We start from the raw sequence: 23,341 nt of genomic DNA, 5'->3' as shown, positions 1-23,341 counted from the left end.
TGGAGAATGTTAGTATTGTACCGTGCTTTAAGCAGATACTTGCAATACCTGAGCTCAACGCAATAGCAATAGAAGGTGGCTATGAAATTATTACAGTAGTACTATATATATGTAACAGTTAATTTTATGCAGTTATGATTTAAAATGGCTTTTTGTTTGTTTACATTTCTCTCTGCTGCCAATGGTGCCATATATGGTCTGTGAGGTTTCGGTAAGTTTTAACATATTATAATAAATGTGTATACTGTATGATAATAAATGATAGACTAGTATCTGTATATATTTCATGCATTCCTGAGACATCTTAATTTTTTTTTTTTTTTTTTGAGACAGAGTGTCACTCTCGTTACCCAGGCTGGAGTGCAATGGCATGATCTCGGCTCACCGCAACCTCTGCCTCCTGGGTTCAGGCAATTCTCCTGCCTCAGCCTCCTGAGTAGCTGGGATTACAGGCACGCACCACCATGCCCAGCTGATTTTTTGTATTTTTAGTAGAGACAGGGTTTCACCATGTTGACCAGGATGGTCTCGATCTCTTGACCTCGTGATCCACCCGCCTCGGCCTCCCAAAGTGCTGGGATTACAGGCTTGAGCTACTGCGCCTGGCAATTTTTTTTCAATATTTCTAGGATATGCAGTTTGGAAGTTTTTTCAAGTTGTCACAAAGCTCCAAAAATATTTCCAATTTATTTATTGAAAAAAATTTGTGTATAAGTGAACCTGTGCAGTTCAAATCCATGTTGTTCAAGGGTCAACTGTATTACTCTACAGCCCCCATGGCTCTGCCAACTCACAAAGCCTATTCTTGAGTCAGAAATAGTTTTAGAAAGAAGCATATGAGTAGGTGTGTTTGAATAAAAATTGGTTAAAAAAAATCACAACAGCTTAGAAAATGACTCAAAAACAAATACCTGCATCTAAAATGTCAGGGACAACCTGAGGTGCCCTATTTGAATTGTAAAGAAATCAGAGTATTCTGAAAACAGTTTAGTTTGGAAAGGTAAAAAGTTAATTGAAAGAGACTCCCTTGTTTATGACTGTGCATCAACCTCCACCCCCCACCTCAAAAATCACTGATGTAACTTTTTCTGACAAACTCATGCAAGTACAGAGAATCATCAGACTATGCAAATTAGGGTTTTGGTAGCCAGCAAATGCAAATACCCTCAAATTTATTCCGTTTAAAATACAGGGATTATGTAATGGATTTGTTTAAAGTTGTCTCTTTTTTTGAGGTGCTAGAGCAGGTGATTCACCTTATATTTGCATGTATTCAGTACTTTTCAACCACACGCACGCACAATCAATCCCCTTTGGAATTGTGAAGTTACATGTAAGATACGGCAACCTACAGTAATGCTGAAGACACAGACTCGGGTTGTAACAGACTGCATGGGGTTAAGGATGGCCATATGAACAGACACGCTCCTATGCCCAAGTTCTGGAAGATGACCAACACCTTTAACATTTTACCCCACTGTCTTCCAAAATGTAAACGCCTGCCCTGTATGGTCAGAGCAACAGTAGAGACATCTCTCTTTTGTTCACATATAGGTCTTAGGAGAGAAGAAAAATAACAATGATTCATTAGGCTTATTGTATGACAAGCACTTTACATTTATTTTGCCCTATTCAAGTCTTCCTTAAGGGATAGTAGTATTACCATTCTCCATTTTACGGATGAGAAAATGGATTTAAAAAATAGATTAAGTCACTTGCCCACACAGGTACTAAGTGACAGAGCTGAAACCTCACATGCCTCATGCAAAGGTCAATGCCCTAAGCAATGGCCTTCAGTGACCCACTGAACAGAGAGGACCAACTGAGGCATCAGGAATACAAATCTGAGAAAGCGATAGTTCCAAGTATGCCAGATAACAGAGCTTTATTTCCTATTTTAGCATACTAAATTTACTTTATAAATAGAAAAACCCAGCTTCACTCTGAAGAAGCAAGGAAGGTATCTTTATAAGCAAAACACACATACAGACATGCATACAGATGGCTGTTGTTTCAAGTTTCTCCAGAAACAGTGGCAATGACATTCCTCTTAAAAGTTGGATACATGTTTCTTCTTTAAAACAAAAACACAGCCCTTCAAAATTCAGAAATCAAGACAGAATTGAATATATTTAAACTTATAGAAACATTAAGAATAAATGAATCCCCTTTAGTACACAGCCTGGAAAAGCTTTATCTTCAAGCTAGGGACAATCTTCAGCCTCCATTTTCTCACAGGGGAATAATATACAATTCAGGAGGACATTTTACAGCAAAGAAAAAAGAATGAGGCCAAACAACATTCTCCCTTAGAGCATATAACATGTATAACTGAGCACATGACAACAACCGGGCCGTTAAAACAAAGTTTTTCAAAATAATGTTAAAAACTTTATCCTGAAAAGACACATCAGCCAGATCTTTGAAACAGTGCAATGAACACAAGGGAAGCCAATCCTAACGGATACAGTTTCTAAGACAATACATATGTATGTTTTAAAATGTGATGCACAGAGATAAATCTTCCAGAGAGGTTATCAAGGTCAAGTCCTACTGAAGAGATTTTAGAATTTTTGTTTCTTAAATGATAAAGCAAACTCCTCTAATATTTTTCAGCAAGCCTAAGGGATGGTTTGGGAAAATACCAACCTTTTTCTTTGAAATTCCAAGGTTCACACAATCCTGGCAGCTCTCAGGATCTTGTTGCGGATCTGAACAGAGTCACAAACTAAAAGAATAGGTCGGGAAATGTTAGATCTACCTGAGGCCGTGGTGGGAAGCCTGTCAACAGGATGCTAAACGTCCTTTCACTGAGTCCCTGTATATTTAACCAATCATGAAAATATTCTGAGAGGAATCTGTGAATTTTCCCCCCGGAAAAGTGGATTTGGGGGAAAAGAGATCAAATTTATACTTTGATCCATTTCCATTAGAGATAAATTTCATCTGCTATAACATTAAAATAAATGTATTTTGGCCCGAGATTAAAAGTAAAACAAAACCTTATACTGAAAGAATAACTCAGAATATAAGTTAAAAATTACAGATTTTAAAAAGGATGAGCAAACTCTGTATCTAACCAATTTGTAACCATAAGACAAACATGAGTCCAGACTGCCCAGCTATACTGCATCTATAGGGAGACAGAATGTTCTGGGACTATAAATGGATATCTTTGTTAACAGATAAGTTGAACTGGAGAAAGAAGCTTTTTGATGAAGAATTTTCTCAATAAAAATGTATTGCTTTCAGAGAAAATAATTTACCAGGTTCAAACAAATGCACTCAACAAAGATAAAATTATTCTTAATCAAGTTGTTTATGCTGTGCAGAATACCCATAAGGCATCTTAGTCAAAGTCTCAAACTCCCTTTTAAAGCAAGAGGACCTGGTGAATCCCATAGAGAGGAAGTCTGCAGAAGTAGTATACAGCCTCAGTAGAATGACAAAGACAATGGTTAGAAAACACACACACACATACACACACACACACACACACACACACACACACACACACACACATATATATATATATATTTAAATAGAGAACCTGAAACCCTTCTTATTCCCATCTAACCTCCCACACAAAGGATCCTGATACATTCCAGAGTAAAGGTATTGATGATCTGTCTATGTCCATGAATGTATTTACAGCTATCTGCTTGTTGCTAAAAGCTTTACAGAATTGGGAATTGGGTTGGGAGACCTAAAGGGAACTAGTTTTCAGCATATCCCCACTGCCATTCCACGAATCTCTAGTGAAAGATTATGGAGCTCTGGACACTACCCTTCACTGGTATAAAATTGCTGGCCCACAGGCATATTTCAAGTTAATCACATTTTAAACAGTATTTTTGCAAATTTCATTTGCAAATTAATAAAAATATGAAAACTTAAAAGTTTGAGTCTAGGAATAGCCCCCTGAGGCTGAGCTTTAGGGAAGACAAATACATTTTAAAAATTACTATCATAGTTGGTAAAAAAGAACAAGTAATAAAACTATAGTTTTGTCCATTTTCACTAAGCCTGATAGCACATGAAAGGACAGATCTTAGAAACAGGTGACCTTTGTACAATCATGTATTCCAATCTATCTTCATGATTAATAAACCAAAGCCAAAAGAGGTTTGGCAACTCACTCAAGGACTCATGACTTAGCAGAAGTGAGGCCCAGATCTCCTACTGAATCCAGTGTTCTTTCCACTATACCAAGATAATCTATGAGCAGGAATTACACATCTTCCCTGTGGAGTTCCATTAATAGAGCCTCTTGGGTATACACAGTATATCCAAGGAGAAATTGTAGACGTTCTGGTAAAAATTGATGAGTGCTGAACTCTATCCATAGAAGAACCTAATAGACTGCCACCAGGAAGCTCAATGGCTGAATTTCCACTCCTATTTCAAAGTTGCTGTGCCTATGTCTGCTTCAGATAAAGATTTCCTACGGGAAGATGGGTGGGACACGCCACATGCTGATAAAATGGAAAACCACTGAGGTTTTAAATTTTTTCTGCTGATCTGATTAGTGAATGCTGTCTGGAATGAACTTTGACCGGTTGGATGCAACTATTGGCTTCGCTGAGGCACAGCTTGCAAATTCAGTGTTCTGAAAAAGCATTCATTTTTCCACAGCACATAAAACTTGGCTTCTGTCCTTGGTGTGTCTGAGACTGGAACATATATAAATTTGACATTCAAGAACTTTATTGGAAAGTTTTCAAAAATTAATCCCATTCCCTCCTTCAAATTTCTGCACATTTCTCTCAATACTTTTTTGAAGTTCATTACTATTTATTTGCCAACTCCTGACTCATCATCTGGCTCAATTCCTTTCAAATGAGTGGCACCCAATAAATATGTATAGAGCATTTCCAAAACATACATGCAACAGATGCACAAAGAAATTGGACTAGGGAGGTAGACATTATTTTCCTTCATTCTGTGACTATCTTCAGGATACTATATCCTGTGACTCAAATTCTACTAAAACAGTGGGAAACTAAGAAGAATTAAGACAAGTAACACTACCCAATTCCACACTATTGTAACCAGCATTCTTTTCTTCTCAGTGCAATGATCTCGGTCAGTGTGCAAGGACACACATATTTGAAACATAACTGCCAATCAAGAATGATTATTCACTAATACAGTGATTACTATTTAACACAACTGCAAAGAGGAGAATTAAACTTTCCCCCCATTTTCATGTTCTGCATAGGGCGATTTTGGTTAGATCTTTCTGAAGAGATCTGTTTTCAGATATGACCCTTGTTAAGGCAGGTTTTCAGGCAATGCCTTGATGCAAAAGTAAGAGATTCTCAGCGTCTGTCACACTGTTGACAAGAAAACCCTCTGAAACCACAACCACCGAGGTGTCAGATTAGTAAGCCAGTGGTTAATGGGTAGAACCAACCCAATGGCTGAGACCACTGGCAGAGATTATTCAGATTTTAATGTATAAGTTGAATATTTATATTCACCTGAAATTGCAAGTAGCATTTTCCTCCTGGCACCAAAAGTAGTTATTCCCAGCTCCTTCAGATCCTGATCTGTGAGAGTGAGGAATGTCTGAAGATCGATCTGTGGGTAGAAAGGTCAATCTATAACCAATATATCACTTAGTTTGTTTCTCACTGTAGGATCAACTTGTTATCATACTTATTTATTCTTTTCTGGAAGTAGAGCATAAAGGTAGTAGCACAAACCTAAGAAACAAGAATTAAGAAATATGGTGAAATGGAAGTGATAATTCTAGCAGAAGACTAAGCTATGAGCATCCTAGAAACTAGAGCAAAAAAGAAAATAGAAAGATTGTATCATTTTTGTGAACTGATAAAAGGAAGAACATTATCTGTTCAGGAAAGAAAAAATAGGTCTTAGGATTTTGAATTGGTTAACTGTATCTTCATAAGAAGAAACTAAATAATGTAACAGATGGTATCTTCCTTTGTGTCCTACATAGGATTGAAAGAAGAATTCCCAGACACAATCAGACCTACAGTTTACGTGGCTCAACCCAGCAAACTATCACAGAAAGGGATACAAAAGAAGTATTTGCAGAAACTATAAAACTGTACTCTCTGGCATCAGAAACAAAGTATGAAGGTCAAGTGCCCAAGGATCTCCCGCCCTTCCTTTAAAGATAGTGTGGAAAAAGAGAAAGACAATGGATTCTGAAGCCAAAGAGACTTCGGTTCAGATCCCAACTGTGTCATTCCTAGCTATGGGCACAGAGGGTTGACAATACTATATCTTGCAGAACTGTTGTGAGCATTCACTATAACTACAGATAGAAAGCACTGGGCTTACCAAAGAGGCTAATAGGCAGCTATGGTTAGTAATAATGCACGTTGATACTTTCATATGTGAAAGTTGCTAAATGAATCCTCAACATGCTTACAATAAATTAAATCTCAGGAAGTTACTTAATGGGGAATCTTGTTAAATCACATCTGAGTATTAGAAAATATCCTACATGAAAGAAGCAGATTACCAAATTTCAACACACCATAAACAGATAAAAGTTTTCATTAAATGATATTGAAGATAATTTAAATTGTCCTGTTTTGATGTGATCTTAGAAAACCCTAGGCCATCATTTATCACAGTTCTAAAGATATGTTTTCAGAAATTCTGTAACAGAGACTCTTCAGCTCAAATGTTCCCCAACTTTCTCTTAAAGGATCCAGATGTTAAATATTTTGGGCTTTGTGGGCCATATTGTCACTGTTGCAGTTATTTAATTTTGCTGTTGTAGCTGGAAGGAAGCCTTATACAATAATGTAAACAATGTTCGAATAAAACTTTATTTACAAAATCAGGCAGTGGGCCTGCAGACCAGTGTGCTGATTCCTGCTGTAGTTTATAAAATCTTAAATTAAGTCCCTCTGGCTTTATACTTTCATGTTTTCTTCCTTCTTAGTGTAACTGGAATAAGAAATACCTATAATTTAATATGCTTCTTCAAATAAGAAATAAACTTAGATGAAAACAAATCAAGAATATCATTGAATAATATTCAGTCTCTTGCTTTTTAACCTTCTGTGCCTGAACATGTTAAAATACTACTGCTTTTTAGCTTCCCAATCAGCTATCCTCATCTAACCAACAAGACTAAATAGATACATTCTTTAATGCATTGATTATGAAAGGTTTATTCACCTTAGTGTTCATTTAGCCAAGAATTTTCTCAGATGTAGGAGAGGTTAAGTGAACACTAACTCAGACATAGGAGAAACAGGAAAAAAAATCAATGTCCTGAAATTTAATATACATGACAATTGCTCTTTCAGTGTAAAAAAAAAAATGCTCAGCATTTAAGGATAATTTATTGGACCATGGGCAGTACACTGAATTTATGATACTAAGTACCTGATAAAAGCCATAGATTCTTTATTAACTGACACATGCCTAGAAATTACTAAATCAGATCTTCTGTAGCATTAAAATAAACCAACTAGCATCAAACGTGGACCATGTCTTGATTTGACAAAGACACAAATGCATAGAACCATTTTAATTTTCTGACACTCTGGGCTAGCTGTGCCCCAGCAGTATGAGTGCTGTTAAGAAGAATCATGCCCAGGGCCTCTTTGCTTTATACCAGTACATAATAGGATACGGCTAATCACTTTGACCAAAATCTATGATTGTGATTGTAAAGAAGACATCTCAGTTCTGTCTCAGTTCAGGTAAAACCCAAACGGTTAATGAATAAATTAACATGTTGAAAAAAACATTCTGTGAGAACAGACTTCGGTATGAGCAGGCTGAGTCAAAAATAGCCAGAGATATTTCAGATGCTGTTACTTACTTTTAAGTGCCACAAATAAAGATAACAGATTCAAAAATGAAATCATGTTAAATACAGACTTGTTGCTGACCTTAAGGGAGCTGTGACTACAAAAATTCCTATGAATCAATATATCAATTGGGTTTTATTGCTAAAACTGTTAGCTATTAGACATTTTTTGCAAGTATGATTTTCTCTTTCTGCTATCCTGTGTTTACAAGCTGCATTAAATAAGAAATGAGATGACATTTTTCTTAGTAGCAAGAGCAAGCTATGAGACTTGAATAAATGCTCAGTGAAAGCATACTCATAGGTCAATAAGTGACTTCATTCTAGAAGTCAACATATACACAACCAAAACAAAGATACCTGGGAAAATGACTGACCTCTTGTTGCTGGAAGACATCTGTGTATTTGCCCAGGCCCAGTTTGCTGAAGAGCTCAGGGAGGTCAGAGCCTTTGAAAGAGCTATTTAGGTTACAGCCATTGCTTCCTGTCAGCGAAGAAATGCAGTCCATGTAATTGCTACTGCTGAGATAGTGTTCCGCTGAAAGGCAAAGGAGAGACAGGCTTGAAGTGTAAATGCCCAGAGAGAACATGGCTTAATGAAAAGTTTTAATCACCTAAATATTTCAAATTTCATCGTTCAGCTGAATAGAGCAGTAGCTGTAGAAATACAGCAATCTTTTACTGAAATATTGGCTTTTCATTAAGGAAATGCTGGTTATTGCTTTCAGCAAGGCTCTTGCCATTTAAAAGGCTCCACTTGGGAGGCAGAAATTCAGCAACAGTGCCTCTGTAGTTAATAATCATTCATCATATTCTCCCTGAGTAGTCAGAAGCATTTGTTGTTTATAATTGATTTGATGTGAATTAAATGAGGAGCTGGAAAAAGGATCCCTGGGACAAAATAAAGGTGTAGAAAGTTATTACAAGTCCAGGTTCCTTTTGGATGGCAGGGTGGCTCTGTGTATCTACACCTGTGTTTCCCTTCAGTGAAAGGAATTGTATGACACTGCAACACACAAATCCTGTTCTCTAGAAAAATATAATTGGGTAGCAAGGTCACAAAATGGCACACTTCCAAAATTAAGAGTAATGTATAAACTGATAGGAATGATGCTGGGGTTCCTGGAATTAATTTGACAAAAATAAATCTGTCTCTTGGGAAAACTTTGAAGATGGCAATGCTGAATTTTACCTTGGTTCTGCAACTGCTTTAGTGGGCAATGGTATCAACACACTGGCTCACAGACCCAGTGAAAAGCAGGGCTGGGTGATGGACTATTGAACCATGCCAAGTAAGACACCTGCACACACACATGCACACACACTGCCTTGGAGATTTTAGCCATGCCAAGACACACACACACACACACACACTCTGCATTGGAGATTTTAGCAGAGTGCAGGCATTCTACCTCCCAGACCAGTAATGAGTGCTTGCCTCTGTGGGAAATCTGTCTTGTTACACTAAGGATGTGGCTTCAGGAGAGATCCCCAAAAAGGTAAAGGAGGACGACACTGACCAAAGCCAATCGGATCCATCTATTCTACTCGGGATCCATGCATCTGCCAAACCTAGAAATCTTGTTCTGCACTGTTCTGCCACGGATCGCTTTCTCCAGTTGCCTTCATCTCCCAATTGAGATGTCCTTTATGATTCTCACGCAGAAGGCATCTCCTGATAAGGTTTCTTTTTCTCGTAAAGATAGCTGTTTATCTCTTGGGGTGAATATGGGGAGAAAGGACCCAAAACCAAACCTCAAGATACTGAGCCCTGGGACACTCCACCATTTACAGGTGAAGCAGAGGCCCCAAAATCATAAAAACAATTTGATGAGGAGTGATTATTGAGGTACTAGGTCAAAGGTGACACAAAGCAGACTGCAATAAGCAAATTGTGAGTGACCATTGGATGTGATAACATGAAAGTGGCTATAAGGCTGCCCATACAATTTATGGTCCAAATGATAACTTTTTTGTTTGTTTGTTTGAGACGGAGTTTCGCTCTTGTTACCCAGGCTGGAGTGCAATGGCGCGATCTTGGCTCACTGCAACCTCCGCCTCCTGGGTTCCGGCAATTCTCCTGCCTCAGCCTCCTGAGTAGCTGTTTTACAGGTATGCGCCACCATGCCCAGCTAATTTTTTGTATTTTTAGTAAAGACGGGTTTCACCATGTTGACTAGGTTGGTCTCAATCTCTTGACCTCGTGATCCACCCACCTCGGCCTCACAAAGTGCTGGGATTACAGGCGTGAGCCACCGCGCCCGGCCAACTTTTTTTTTGAGAGTAAAAGACTTACTAAGAATTATGCTGCAGCAACTGGTATAAATAGGGACACCCAGGGAAAATGGAAAACATTGGTGACCTTGATAAGGGTGTTAAGAGAAATTATCTATAACTATGCTGTCTAATACAGTAGCCATTGGTCACATATGTCTACTGAGCACCTGAAATGAGGCTAGTGGGAATGAAAATGCTTTGTCAGTACACACAACACTGCAGAGATTAAAGACTTTGTACAAAATAAGAAAATGTAAGCTATCTTAATATTTATACTGATTACATATTTAAAAGGAATCATACATATGTTGGGTTAAATTAGTAAAATTTTTAAAAACAACTGTTTAAAATGTTCATAGTGATAAATGTTCAAAATAGCCTATAACTTACTTTTACTTATTTTTTTTTTGCTCTTAACTACCTGTAGCTTCTATAGTCTCTCTTAAACTCCCTACACCCTAAAGAAGTGATGAAACCCAAATTACTGTGCTTCATTAATCATTTCTTTTTATTAATATATTCTCCATCTTAATCTTGAACTTCAATTCAAACTAGTACAGTCAATCTAATTATCCAATATTAAATGAAGGGACAGGAGATAAAAAGAAGCACCAAATGAATGTATCGTGGGCTGGAGACTGGACCTCATTTACACCCCTCCATCTGTGCCTGGCACCAGCCTGACTCTCAGCTCGATCTTACTGTCAGTGGTGGAGCATCCAGCCACTAACTAAAGGAAAGTCTCCAGGCTACTATTGACAGTGCATTTAGGGATGAAAGAGTTGACTGTGCTTTCTTATTTAGACTTGGCCAACAACCTGATTACTCCTTTCAAATCTGAGACTCCTGACAACACAGCCGACATGATCGATAGTAACATAACAACTGACTGTTACTGAGTGTCTACCAGGCTCAACTAGATTGCCTTTCTTCAAGGAGTCTTCAAATACTCTATGTGTTTCAGGATTCCAAATATGTCAAAAACCCTGCAAAAAGGCATTGGGGCATAGCTTGGGATGACATCAGCTCTCCTGTTTATACAGTCCAGGAGTATGGGTGCTGTTGTAGATAAAACAATGGGCTTATGCTGAGTTTTGGTCAGATTTGCTAAAAGCCAGAGCCCCCATTCCGTAAGTTAATATTTTTTCCTATTTATGCTAATTCAGCAACATCTATTTACAACTCAAACCCTGCTGTTCACCTTTAGTAGCCACCCACTAGACACTCTTTCTTCAATGGTTTACGATGCTAATTGAATCACATTTTTCTTCTCAACCACTTTCTTTTATTTTTTTGAGACAGGGTCTCATTCTGTTACCCAGGTTGTAGTGTAGTGGCTCAATTATTGTTCACTGCAGCCTCAAACTCCTGGACTCAGGCAATACTCCCACCTCAGCCTCCCATGTAGCTAGGACTACAGGCACATGCACACCACCACTCCCAGGTTTTGTTGTTGTTGTTGTTTTAGTAGAGATGAAATTTCACTGTGTTGCCCAGGCTGGTCTCAAACCCCTGAGCTCAAGCTATCATCTCACCTTCGCCGCCCCACGTGCTGGGATTACAGGCGAGAGCTGCCATCCCTGGCCTCGACCACTTTCTTAGATCCTCGTCTTTTCATCATCACCTGGATGTATGTGTGCATTACCCATTCATGCATTCGTTTCACAAATTTTTACTGAGCACCTACCTACAAAGTGTCAGTCCATCAGGTATTAGGGAAGAGGTAACCAGTAAGGCAGAACAGAACAGAATGCCTGACATGTGGGCACTTCATAAATGTTTATAAAATGAACGAATATGGTCTCTGGCTGGTGGAGCACAAATTCCACAGGAAGATACAGATAAGTGGACAAATAATTAACCTTTGGTATGGCAAGTGCCAGAGTGAAAGCATGCACAAAATGCAGTGAAGGAAGAGAACCAGGTGACCTGCTTCCCTGGGAGAAACGAGGTCAGCTTCCCAGACGAGATGGCATGTGAATTACACCAAGCACTTGAAGTCAGAGAGGCCACAGTGATACTCCAACTCAAACACATTCTAAACTGGGTATACCAAAAGTGTGAATAAAACACAAAGCTCACTTGATTTGTTTTGTTTACGCTTAGGGCTGCCAATAGAAGCTGCAAAGTCACTATGACTTGTGGGTCCAATTCCATTTCGGTCTCTCCAGTTATCAGATTCACTTCCACTTCCCAAGTGCTCACGACTGTTGGATCGTGAAAGGGACATTGATGAGCCCTGTAAATAGACAAAGCCAGATAAGGAAATGTTTAATCGGGTGGGTTTCTCAGGGTGGGAGGAGGAAAGCATCCACATTACACCACTGCCGTTTACTTCTCTTGCCAACCACTGTAGCTACTCATGAGTGCCGACTCCCAGGAAGGCTGTGGTACCTGCCTCCAGCCTTTGCCCTGCACCACCAAGGACATCTGGTAATTTACACAGTGCAGTCTTGTTCTTTCATTATGGGGATAGATCATGAGAGGGAGTTCTGAGATCTCCCAGTATAAATAATCCCTTCTCTAAAATTTGGAAGAGTGGATGCTGAGACTCCTTCCAATTTTGGAGACCACAAAGCAAATCTTCCACCTGGTAGAGCAAAGTCTGCCTTGTGATACGCAAGAAGTCTGCCCACTTCTATCTACCTCCACAATGTCCCAACTGCTTCCCTAAGGACCACTTTATTCTATTCTTGCAGCTCATCCCCCTATAATCCATTTTCCATAAAGCAACAAGACGGATTTCTTAAAATGCAAATTAAAACAAACATGCCTCTGTGTGAAGTCCTGTAACATATTTCCACTGTGCCTTACCATAAACTGACAGGCTCCATAATCCAGCCTCTGCTTCTCTCCAATCTCATCTCTGATGCTCCCCAACCCTACCCACTTCTGCTCCAGGAATTCATCAGCTGGTTCTGGGATGATGATGCCAGCTGTTCCCTTGGCCTTCTACTCTTTCCCTAGATCTTCATGGCCTTTGCTTGCCATCTAGGTTTTAACTTGAATGTCATCTGCTCATAAGTTCTGCTTTATGACTACCCAATCTAAAGCAGTTCTCTTTTGTATGTAAGAGTCTTGTTACCTAAAGCTTTGTTTATTTTGTGTTTCTCTCTACCCACCAAAAAAGCAAGCTCCATCTGTGAAAGCAAGAACCTTGTATTCAAGCAATGTATTTCCAGTGTATAAAATTGTGTCTGGAACTAACATAAGCTTAGTATTTGTGGAATTACTGAATTAATCTCAAAGATTCCTTTCCCTATCTATGGAATACCTTTGCTAACTTCTGGGAATGGATATAGGGAAATGAAGTTTTTTGAGACAGAAAACTGGCATTTCCAATGAAAATACCTTTATTATTTGTACATCTTTGAAAAAATATCTTGAATATTTCTATTCCTAGAGTTGTAAGATTTAAAATAATCAGACAACTTTGTTACTATCAGTGCTAGAGAATTGAAAGCCATCTTTGATTCTCAATGCAGGTTTTTATTTGCTCTAAGAATATGTGATCATTACTTATGTTTTTATAGATGGGTGGCAAAAAGAAAGGGAAAATCCCAAACCTCTTTGTAGCTTTATTGATGTGTCACACTTACTGCAGGTAAAATCAGCCTTTTGTCTGCCTTGTGGTAACCCATTATAAGAAGATAGGGATAGGGTCATATTTTAGAATCTTGGATAAAACAAGAAAGCTTCAAAGTGCCTGCTTCTTATCAAAAAGATCTCTTGGAAATAGATTAATTTCTCAAAGTGCCCTAAAACTGGAAAAATTGCTCAAGCCGAGCTTCTCAATAATATTGAATATAGAGTTTTTGAAGTATCAGATTATTGCCTCAAGCAAAGTTGCTACAGCAGGAAACATTTGGTCCCTGGCACACTGAGTGAGCAGCCCTCACCCATCAGGACCTATTGGTCAAACATGCTTGTTCTTTTTACACATAGGCATTCTCCTTGTGCATCTGGCTTTATTTTTCTTTCAAAAAGGAAAAAGAGTAGGAAAAAGAAAGGTGTTTTTAGCCACTCTCCAACTTAAAGCCATTAGTGCCATAGCATAGATGTGCTCTCTATTTTAATAAAATTCTCCCTCTCTACTTTTCCCCAGGCCCTTCCCCTCTTCCTAATCTACAGAGGCAAGCCTCACTGAATTGCCCTATTTTTAATCCTTTCGAGCTATGGAAGAATAAAGGAAAAGACACACACATGCAGGTAGCCACTTCTGCAGTAAATCAGACCATGCTACGTGAGGGGCCCTTTTCTTCCATTTCAAGGAATTTGGGATACATGAGAAAAAGCTCAAGTCTAACTTTCATACCAGGGAGAATCTACAACCCCATTCAGAAAAACAAACAAAAAGCGATCATATCTTTCCATTAGTAGCACATAAAAAGACAGTGAAGAAAAGCGAATTATGTGGTTAATACCCATGCTCCAATCCAGCACGTTTCACCCACAACCCCTCCAAAATTTCAATGTGAATGTCAGGCTGCTAGACACCGGCCAGGATGATGGGGCAGACTAGCCCAAGATGGCCAAAGCAAGAAAAGCCATAGGAGGAAGTTCAGCCATGGTGTCAGGGACCCTGCACAGTTCTGCCTACAGAAAGTGATCTTGGATCTACCTGTCTTTGGGCAAGTACTGGAGTGGAAGAGCCTTTTGGGCTTCTATGCCTTTTCCTGCCCTTACCCTCATAGGGTTACATCCCTTTACAGAAGAGTTCCTGCAGGACACATGTATCACAATTATACTAGATTATTGCTGAAAACACAGCTAGATACAATGTTCTCGCTCTCTACCTGTTGAGTGAGATCCTAGGAGAAGAGGCTAGATTATTAAGCTCTCCAAGTAATTCTTAATAAAAGTATGGCAACATGGCTCTAGATCAGTTACATAGCATCCTTTGCTATGGACTCTCTTGGGTTAAATCATTAAGAAGAGGAGTGTAAGTAACCTTGAGTAAGACACTTAGCCATTCTGAGCCCCTGTTTCCTCACTAGGAGTTTGTGGGGATTGAATAAAATTGTGGAGGAACTAAATGAATGATTTAAGATAATCACTACTATTTTCTTAAATACTTATATGTTCATATAATACTCTAAGATACTCCTTTGAATATAAAAGTATAACCAGGTTTAATGTGCAGAAATACTTCTACCAATAAGCATTCATAAACATCTCATCTTTCAGCAAGCCCTTGGTTTTCTTCAGGACAAAGGAAGTCCTCCACTGGAAATAATAGCCATCCAATATCACTAAGAACTGGCCAGGCAATGGTGGTTTACTCCTGTAATCCCAGAACTTTTGAAGGCCAAGGTGGGTGGATTGCTTGAGCCCAGGAGTTTGAGACCAGCCTTGGCAACATCATGAAAACTTGATGATACCAAAAATACAAAAATAAGCCAGTCTCAAAACCTGCTCTCTAAATAAATAAGTAAATAGATTAACATTTAAAAATTAAATTTTTAAAATTTAAAAGAACCTCATGCCTGTAATTCCAGGACTTTGGGAGTTCAACATAGGCAGATCACTGGAGGTCAGGCATTTGAGACCAGCCTGGCCAACACGACCAAACCCTGTGTCTAACGGGGAAAAAAAAAAAAATTAGGAGGGAAGATCCAAGATGGGCAAATAGGAACAGCTCTGGAGTATAGTTCCCAGCAAGAACCCAGAAGGTTGAGTGATCACTACATTTCCGAACAAGTTTTTACTGCCCATATACCAGGAGAATCAAGGCAGAAAAGTGCCACAAGCCTCCAGCACGGGTGTTTCAGCCGGTGCAGCAGGTCTCCGCACAAAAACTCTCAAATTTCAACTGGCATCTGGAACACCTGGGAGACAGGGCAGCCCATTCAACAGAAATAAGGGCTGAAACAGGGAGCCAGCTGATCTAGCTCGGTGGGTCCCACCCCCATAAAGACCAGCACTCTGAAATGCTCTGGATTGAGAGTTTCACAGCAAGCACAGCTGAACCCAGGACAGTCTAGCTCTGTGGGGAGGAAGAGTGTCTGCCAATACTGATGAAGTTCTAACCATACGTCTACAAACAAAACCACAAGGAACTTCACACAGCAGCTGGGCAGAGCCCACGGCAGCTCAGATACGCCTCTGCTAGCAGACTGTAACTAGGCTACCTCCTCGCTGGACAGGGCATCTCTGGAAAAAGGCAGCAGCACCTCAGGAACTTATAAATAAAGCTCCACCTTCACAGGACAGAGCACAGGGGTAAAAAAGGTGGTTACGAGTATCACTGTAGTAGACTTGAACATACATGCCCAGCAGCTCTAAACGGAACAACAGAGCTCACAGCTCAGCACTTGAGCTCCTATAAGGGACAGACTGTCTCCTCAAGCAGCTTGCTGACCCCCATATATCCAAACAGACACCTCATAAAGGAGAGCTCAGTCTGACAGCTGGTGGGTCTCCTTCTGGGACAAAAATAACAGAAGAAGCAATTGGCAACAACCCTTACTGTTCTGCACCCACCACAGGTGATCCCCAGGCAAGCAGGGTCTGGAGTAGACCTCCCACAGTCCTAAAGCAGAGAGTCCTGTTAGGAGAAAAACTAAAAACAGAAAGAAATAACTTCATCAGCAACAAAAAGGATGTCCACTTAAGAGACCCCAACCAAAAGTCACCAATTACAAAGACCACACATAGATAAATCCACAAAGATGGGATGAAACCAGTGCAAAAAGGATGAAAACACCCAAAACCAGAATGCCTCTCCTCCTCCAAGGGATCACAACTCCTCACCAGCAAGGGAACCAGGCTGGATGGACAATGAATCTGATGAATTGACAGAAACAGGCTTCAGAAAGTGGGTAATAATAAATTTCTCTGAGCTAAAAGAACATCTTCTAATCCAATGAAAAGAAACTAAAAACCTTGAAAAAGGTTTGACGAAATGCTACCAAAAATAAACAACTTAGAGAAGAACATAAATAAATGGAGCTGAAAAACACAACACGAGAACTTCGAGAAGTATACACCAGTTTCAATAGCTGAATCAGCCAAGCAGAAGAAAGGATATCAGAGATTGATGATCAACTCAATGAAATAAAACAAGAAAAAACAAAAAGAAATGAACAAAGCCTCCAAGAAACATAGGATTATGTGAAAAGACCTAATCTACCTTTGACAGATATATCTGAATGTGACAGGGAGAATGAATCCAAGCTGGAAAACACTCTTCAGTATATTATCCTGGAAAACTTACCCAACCTAGCAAGGCAGGCCAACAATGAAGTCCAGAAAATACAGAGAACACCACAAAGATATTCCTCAAGAAAAGCAACCCCAAGGCACATAATCGTCAGATTCAACAGGTTGAAATGAAGGAAAAAATGCTAAGGACAGCCAGAGAGAAAGGTCGGGTTACCCACAAAGGGAAACCCATCAGACTTACAGCAGAACTCTCAGCAGAAATCCTACAAGCCAGAAGACAGTGGGGGCCCATATTAAATATCCTTAAGAAAAGAAATTTCAACCTCGAATTTCATATCCAGCCAAACTAAGCTTCATAAGCAAAGGAGAAATAAAATCCTTTATGAACAAGCAATTGCTAGGGTATTTCATCACCGCTAGGCCTGCCTTACAAGAGCTCCTGAAAGAAGCACTAAACATGGGAAGGAACAGCCAATATTAGCCACTCCAAAAACATACCAAATGGTAAACAGCACTGACACAATGAAGAAATAGTATCAACTAATGGGCAAAACAAAGTCAAAACTCATCGGTGTGCCATATCCAGGAAACCCATCTCACATGCAAGGACACACATAGGATCAAAATAAAGGGATGGAGGAAGATCTACGAAGCAAATGGAGAGCAAAAAAAAAGCAGGAGTTGCAATCCTAGTCTCTGATAAAATAGACTTTAAACCAACAAAGATCAAAAGAGAGAAAGAAGGGCATTACATAATGGTAAAAGGATCAATGCAATAAGAAGAGCTAACAATCCTAAATATATATGCACCCAATACAGCAGCACCTAGGTACATAAAGCAAGTTCTAAACGACCTACAAAGAGACTTAGACTCCCACACAATAGTGGGAGACTTTTACACTCCACTGTCATATTAGACAGATCAATGAGACAGAAAATTAACAGACACCCAGGACTGGAACTCAGATCTGGACCAAGCAAACCTAACAGACATTTACAGAATTCTCCACCCCAAGTCCACAGAATATACATTCTTCACAGCACCGCATCATACCTACTCTAAAACTGACCACATAATTAGAAGTAAATCACTCCTCAGCAAATACAAAAGAATGGAAATCATACCAAACAGTCTCTCAGGCCATAGTGCAATCAAATTAGAACTCAGGATTCAGAAACTAACTCAGAATCACACAACATCATAGAAACTGAACAACTGGCTCTTGAATGCTGACTGGATAAACCATGAAATGAAGGCAAAAATAAAGATGTTCTTTGAAACAAACGAGAACAAACAACATACCAGAATCTCTGGGACACACTTAAAGCACTGTCTAGAGGAAAATGTATAGTAATACATGCCCACATGAGAAGAAAGGAAAGATCTAAAATCAACACCCTATCATCAAAATTGAAAGAGCTAGAGGAGCAAGATGAAAAAAACTCAAAACCTAGCAGAAGACAAGAAATAGTTAACTAAGATCAGAGCAGAACTGAAGTAGATAGAGACAGAAAAAAAATCTTCAAAATTTTAATCCAGGAGCTGGTTTTTGAAAAGAACAAAATAGACCACTAGCCAGATTAATAAAAAATAGAAGGATCAAATAGATGCAATAAAAAATGATAAAGGGGATATCACCACAGATTCCACATAAACACAAACAACTTTATGCACATAAACTAGTAAACCTGGAAGAAATGGACAAATTCCTGGACACTTGCACCCTCCCAAGCCTAAACCAGGAAGAAGTCAAAACCCTGAACAGACCAATAACAAGGGCTGAAGTTGAGGCAGCAATTAACAGACTACCAACCAAAAAAAAACCCAGTTTCATACGGGTTCACAGCCGAATTCTACCAGACATACAAAGAGGAGCTGGTACCACTCCTTCTGAAACTATTCCAAACAATCCAAAAAGAGGGAATCCTTCCCAAATCATTTTATGAGATCAACATCATCCCGATACCAAAACCTGGCAGAGATTCAATAAGAAAATAAAACTTCAGGCCAATATCCATGATGAACATAGATGCAAAAATCTTCAATAAAATACTGGCAAGCCGATTGCCACAGCACATCAAAAAGCTTATCATGATCAAGCAGACTTCATCCTAGGGATGCAAGGCTGGTTCAACATACACAAGTCTTATAAACATAATTCACTACATAAACAGAACCAAAGACAAAAACCACATGATTATCTGAATAGATGCAGAAAAGACCTTCAACAAAATTCAACAGCCCTTTATGCTAAAAACTCTCAATAAACTAGGTATCAATGGAAAGTATCTCAAAATAATAAAAGCTATTTATGACAAACCCACAGCCAATATCATACTGAATGGACAAAAACTGGAAGCATTCCCTTTGAAATCTGGCACTAGACAAGGATGCCCTCTCTCACCACTCCTATTCAATACAGTGTTGAAAGTTCTAGCCAGAGCAACTGGGCAAGAAAAAGAAATAAAGGGTATTCAATTAGGAAAGGAGGAAGTCAAATAGTCTCTATTTGCAGACAACATGACTGTATATTTAGAAGACCCCATCGTCTCAGCCCAAAATCTTCTGAAACTGATAAGCAACTTCAGCAATGTCTCAGGATACAAAATAGATTCAATGCTATCCTCATCAAGCTACCTTTAACCCTCTTCACAGAACTGGAAAAAGCCACCTTAAACTTCATATGGAACCAAAAGAGAGCCTGCATAGCCAAGTCAATTCTAAGTAAAAAGAACAAAGCTGTAGGCATCATGCTACCCGACTTCGAGCTACTACAAGGCTATAGTAATGAAAACAGCATGGTACTGGTAGCAAAACAGAGATATAGACCAATGGAACAGAACAGAGGCCTTGGAGGCAAGGCCACACATCTACAACCATCTGATCTCTTGACAAACCTGACCAAAACAAGCAATGGGGAAGGGATTCCCTGTTTAATAAATGGTGTTGGGGAAATTGGCTAGCAATGTGCAGAAAGCAGAAACTGGACCCCTTCCTGACACCTTACACTAAAATTAACTCCAGATGGATCAAAGACTAAAATATAAGACCTAACACCATAAAAACCCTAGAAGAAAACCTAGGCAAAGCTATTCAGTACATAGGCGTAGGCAAGGACTTCATGACTAAAACACCAAAAGCATTGGCAACAAAAGCCAAAACAGACAAATGGGATCTAATTAAACTCCAGAGCTTCTGCACAGCAAAAGAAACAATCATTAGTGTGAACTGGCAACCAAAAGAATGGGAAAAAATTTTTTTGCAAATTACCCATCTGACAAAGGGCTAATATCCAGAATCTACAAAGAACTACAACAGATTTACAAGAAAAAAAAAAAAAAACCATTCAAAAGTGGCCAAAGGATATGAACAGACACTTTTCAAAAGAAGACATATATGAGGCCAACAAACATATGAAAAATTGCTCATAATCGCTGGTCATTAGAGAAATGCAAGTCAAAACCACATTGAGATACCACCTCATGCCAGTTAATAATGGCAATCATTAAAAAATCTGGAGACAACAGATGCTGGGGAGGATATGGAGAAATAGGAACACTTTTACACTGTTGGAGGGAATGTAAATTAGTTCAACCATTGTGGAAGACTGTGTGATGATTTCTCAAGGACCTAGAAATAGAAATTCTATTTGACCCAGCAATCCCATTACTGGGTATATATCCAAAGGATTATAAATTGTTCTATCATAAAGACACATGCACATGTATGTTCACTACAGCACTGTTTACAATAGCAAAGACCTGGAACCAACCCAAATGCCCACTGATGATAGATGGGACAAGGAAAATGTGGCACATTTACACCATGGAATACTATGCAGCCATAAAAAGTGATGAGTTGGTGTCCTTTATAGGGACATGGATGAATCTGGAAACCATCATTCTCAGCAAACTGACACAAGAACAGAAAATCAAACACCGTATGTTCTCACTCATAGGTGGGTGTTGAACAATAAGAACACATGGACATAGGGAGGGGAGCATCACACACTGGGGTCTGTTGGTGGGGACTATGGGAGGACAGCAGGAGGTAGAGAGTTGCGGAGGGATAAAATGGTGAGAAATGCCAGATACAGGAGATAGGGATGGAGGCAGCAAACCACATTGCCATATATGTACCTATGCAGCAATCCTGTATGTCCTGTACATTTGCCCCAGAACCTAACATGCAATAAAATAAATGAAACAAAAAAACTAAATCATTAAAAAAAAAAAAAACTTAGTTGGGCATTGTGTTAAGTGCCAGTAATCCCAGCTACTTGGGAGGCTGAGGCAGAAAAATCAGTTGAACCCAGGAGGCACAGGTTGCAGTGAGGCAAGATTGCACCTCTGTACTCCAGACTGTCTCAAATAATAATGATGATGAAATAAAGAAACTTAAAATATCACTAAGAACTGGCAACACATCATGGTAAGCACTGGATGCCCTCTCCAATGCCCTTCTCAGCACAACCTGAATGAGACAGCTCAGATGAGTGACGTCACTCACCAAATTATACATCTGGGCAGTAGTGGTTATCAGAATGCGGCACTTGACTGCTCCATTACCAAAATGAACATCATTTTTAACTTGTCCTCTTACTGGTCTTAGCAGAACCGAATGAGCGAGCATTTCCAAAGTAAATATTTCATCTTTGAAACTGGAGGAACACAGTCAATAACCTAGCACACTTCACTCTGTCAAAAGCAAAGATGCTGAAAGGGGTAACCATCCATCAGATGAAACTCTAAGAATAAGCACAGCAGTTTTATGGTCTCTGCTAACAAAAGGAGATGCTTATTTTCTCTCTGTGTTAAAATGGAAGAAAGAATGTACCTCCTAGAGCCTCAACATTTTTCATAACGGTTCCTGCATTCTGCTGTTGAAGGTAACTTCAATCTTTAAAATACAGCCTGTCAGGTTGCTACTATAACTCTGACAATGAAATTCATAGGAGACTGTTCCTTTTAATTTTTTAATAGTATTTTCCTTTTCATTTACTCGAGAGACAAAAAAGCAACATGTTTACTTTTGCATTTCATCAAGAGCCTACTTTATTTCAAAGAAATGGGTGGAGAAAAGGTCAATCTACAAAAACTAGTTATTAGACTAACAATTGTGAAACCCTTAGCCAGTATTTGTTTTTTGGCCTACAGTGCTCTCTCTGGGTGAACACTGTGACTCCTGGATTAATCATTTTCATCCATGTTTGGGTCTGTACAGTCTCCCGGCATTGTATATGTGTGCACGCACTCCAAATCTGATACTTTGAAATGGAAAAGGCCTGCTTGGTGAATCACGTGTAGCCTGGCTGAGGAATATGGAACTCTCTATCCCTCTTCCATATGGTAGGAATGCCAGCTTCCCAGTCTCACCCCGAGCAGTGTAGCCAACATCTGGAAACCATAAAAATTTTGGAGCTTTTGTTTGAGATACTTCTTGCTGTGTTCTTGGCATATCTGAACACACTGAATTTTTAACTCATATTTGAAAACCTATTTTTGTTGAATATTTGCTTTTTCTCCCTATGTTGGCCTTGCTAATGAAACCCTTGGATAAAAGGACTCTTTATACATTTTTATGGAATATTACATCTGCCCTTTGCTTAATCTCAGCCCTACATTTATCATTTATAACACAATTCACCCTCAACAAAACACACATCCAAATTTACAACCCTTTAAGAGCTGATCAACAACTTTGAGAGAATACAGATAAAAGATCATAATATACAAGAATGCATCCGTTTTATATCAATATGTTACAGGAATAAAAAAAAAAACAAGTCACCACTTATTATCTTCCCTAAAGTACATGAAGAATGAGGGTGGGGGAAGCACTGTCCTCTTTTGCTGAGAAAACAGACAAGAAGAATGGGTAGGACATGACTCTACAAACCTCGTAAGTGGTTGTCATTGTGGGCTTATAGGACACATGATTGGCCCTTCTCAACTCCTTGATAGTTTCAGCTGGCATGGATTTAGAAAATCCCAGGCCACTCCAGGTATTTGTGGGTGTTCTGACCTCCGTCACCACTGGTTTTTTTAACATAGCTTTGGAAACAAAATAACACCAATGCTTGGTATGTTTAATGC

General features: G+C 39.2%; 1 protein-coding gene across 3 annotated transcripts in view; it reads right to left on the bottom strand.

The window, feature by feature from the left end:
• BICC1 (BicC family RNA binding protein 1) overlaps positions 1-23,341 on the bottom strand; it is a 313,489-nt gene that overhangs the window by 5,391 nt on the left and 284,757 nt on the right. For 2 of the 3 annotated variants that reach the window (XM_010339344.3, XM_003928706.4), the window contains exons 17-20: positions 23,145-23,299; positions 12,164-12,320; positions 8,182-8,342; positions 5,484-5,583 (exon numbers count right to left, since the gene is read on the bottom strand). In XM_010339344.3, coding sequence (XP_010337646.2) covers positions 5,484-5,583; positions 8,182-8,342; positions 12,164-12,320; positions 23,145-23,299 — 573 coding nt within the window. Of the gene's footprint in view, positions 1-2,649; positions 2,729-5,483; positions 5,584-8,181; positions 8,343-12,163; positions 12,321-23,144; positions 23,300-23,341 lie in introns of all 3 variants that reach the window. The other variant, XM_039478423.2, reaches the window with a different exon arrangement.

The sequence above is a fragment of the Saimiri boliviensis genome, chromosome 12, assembly GCF_048565385.1.
Source record: "Saimiri boliviensis isolate mSaiBol1 chromosome 12, mSaiBol1.pri, whole genome shotgun sequence".
Classification (NCBI taxonomy): Eukaryota; Metazoa; Chordata; class Mammalia; order Primates; family Cebidae; genus Saimiri; species Saimiri boliviensis.
This window is presented reverse-complemented; position numbering and strand designations above follow the sequence as displayed.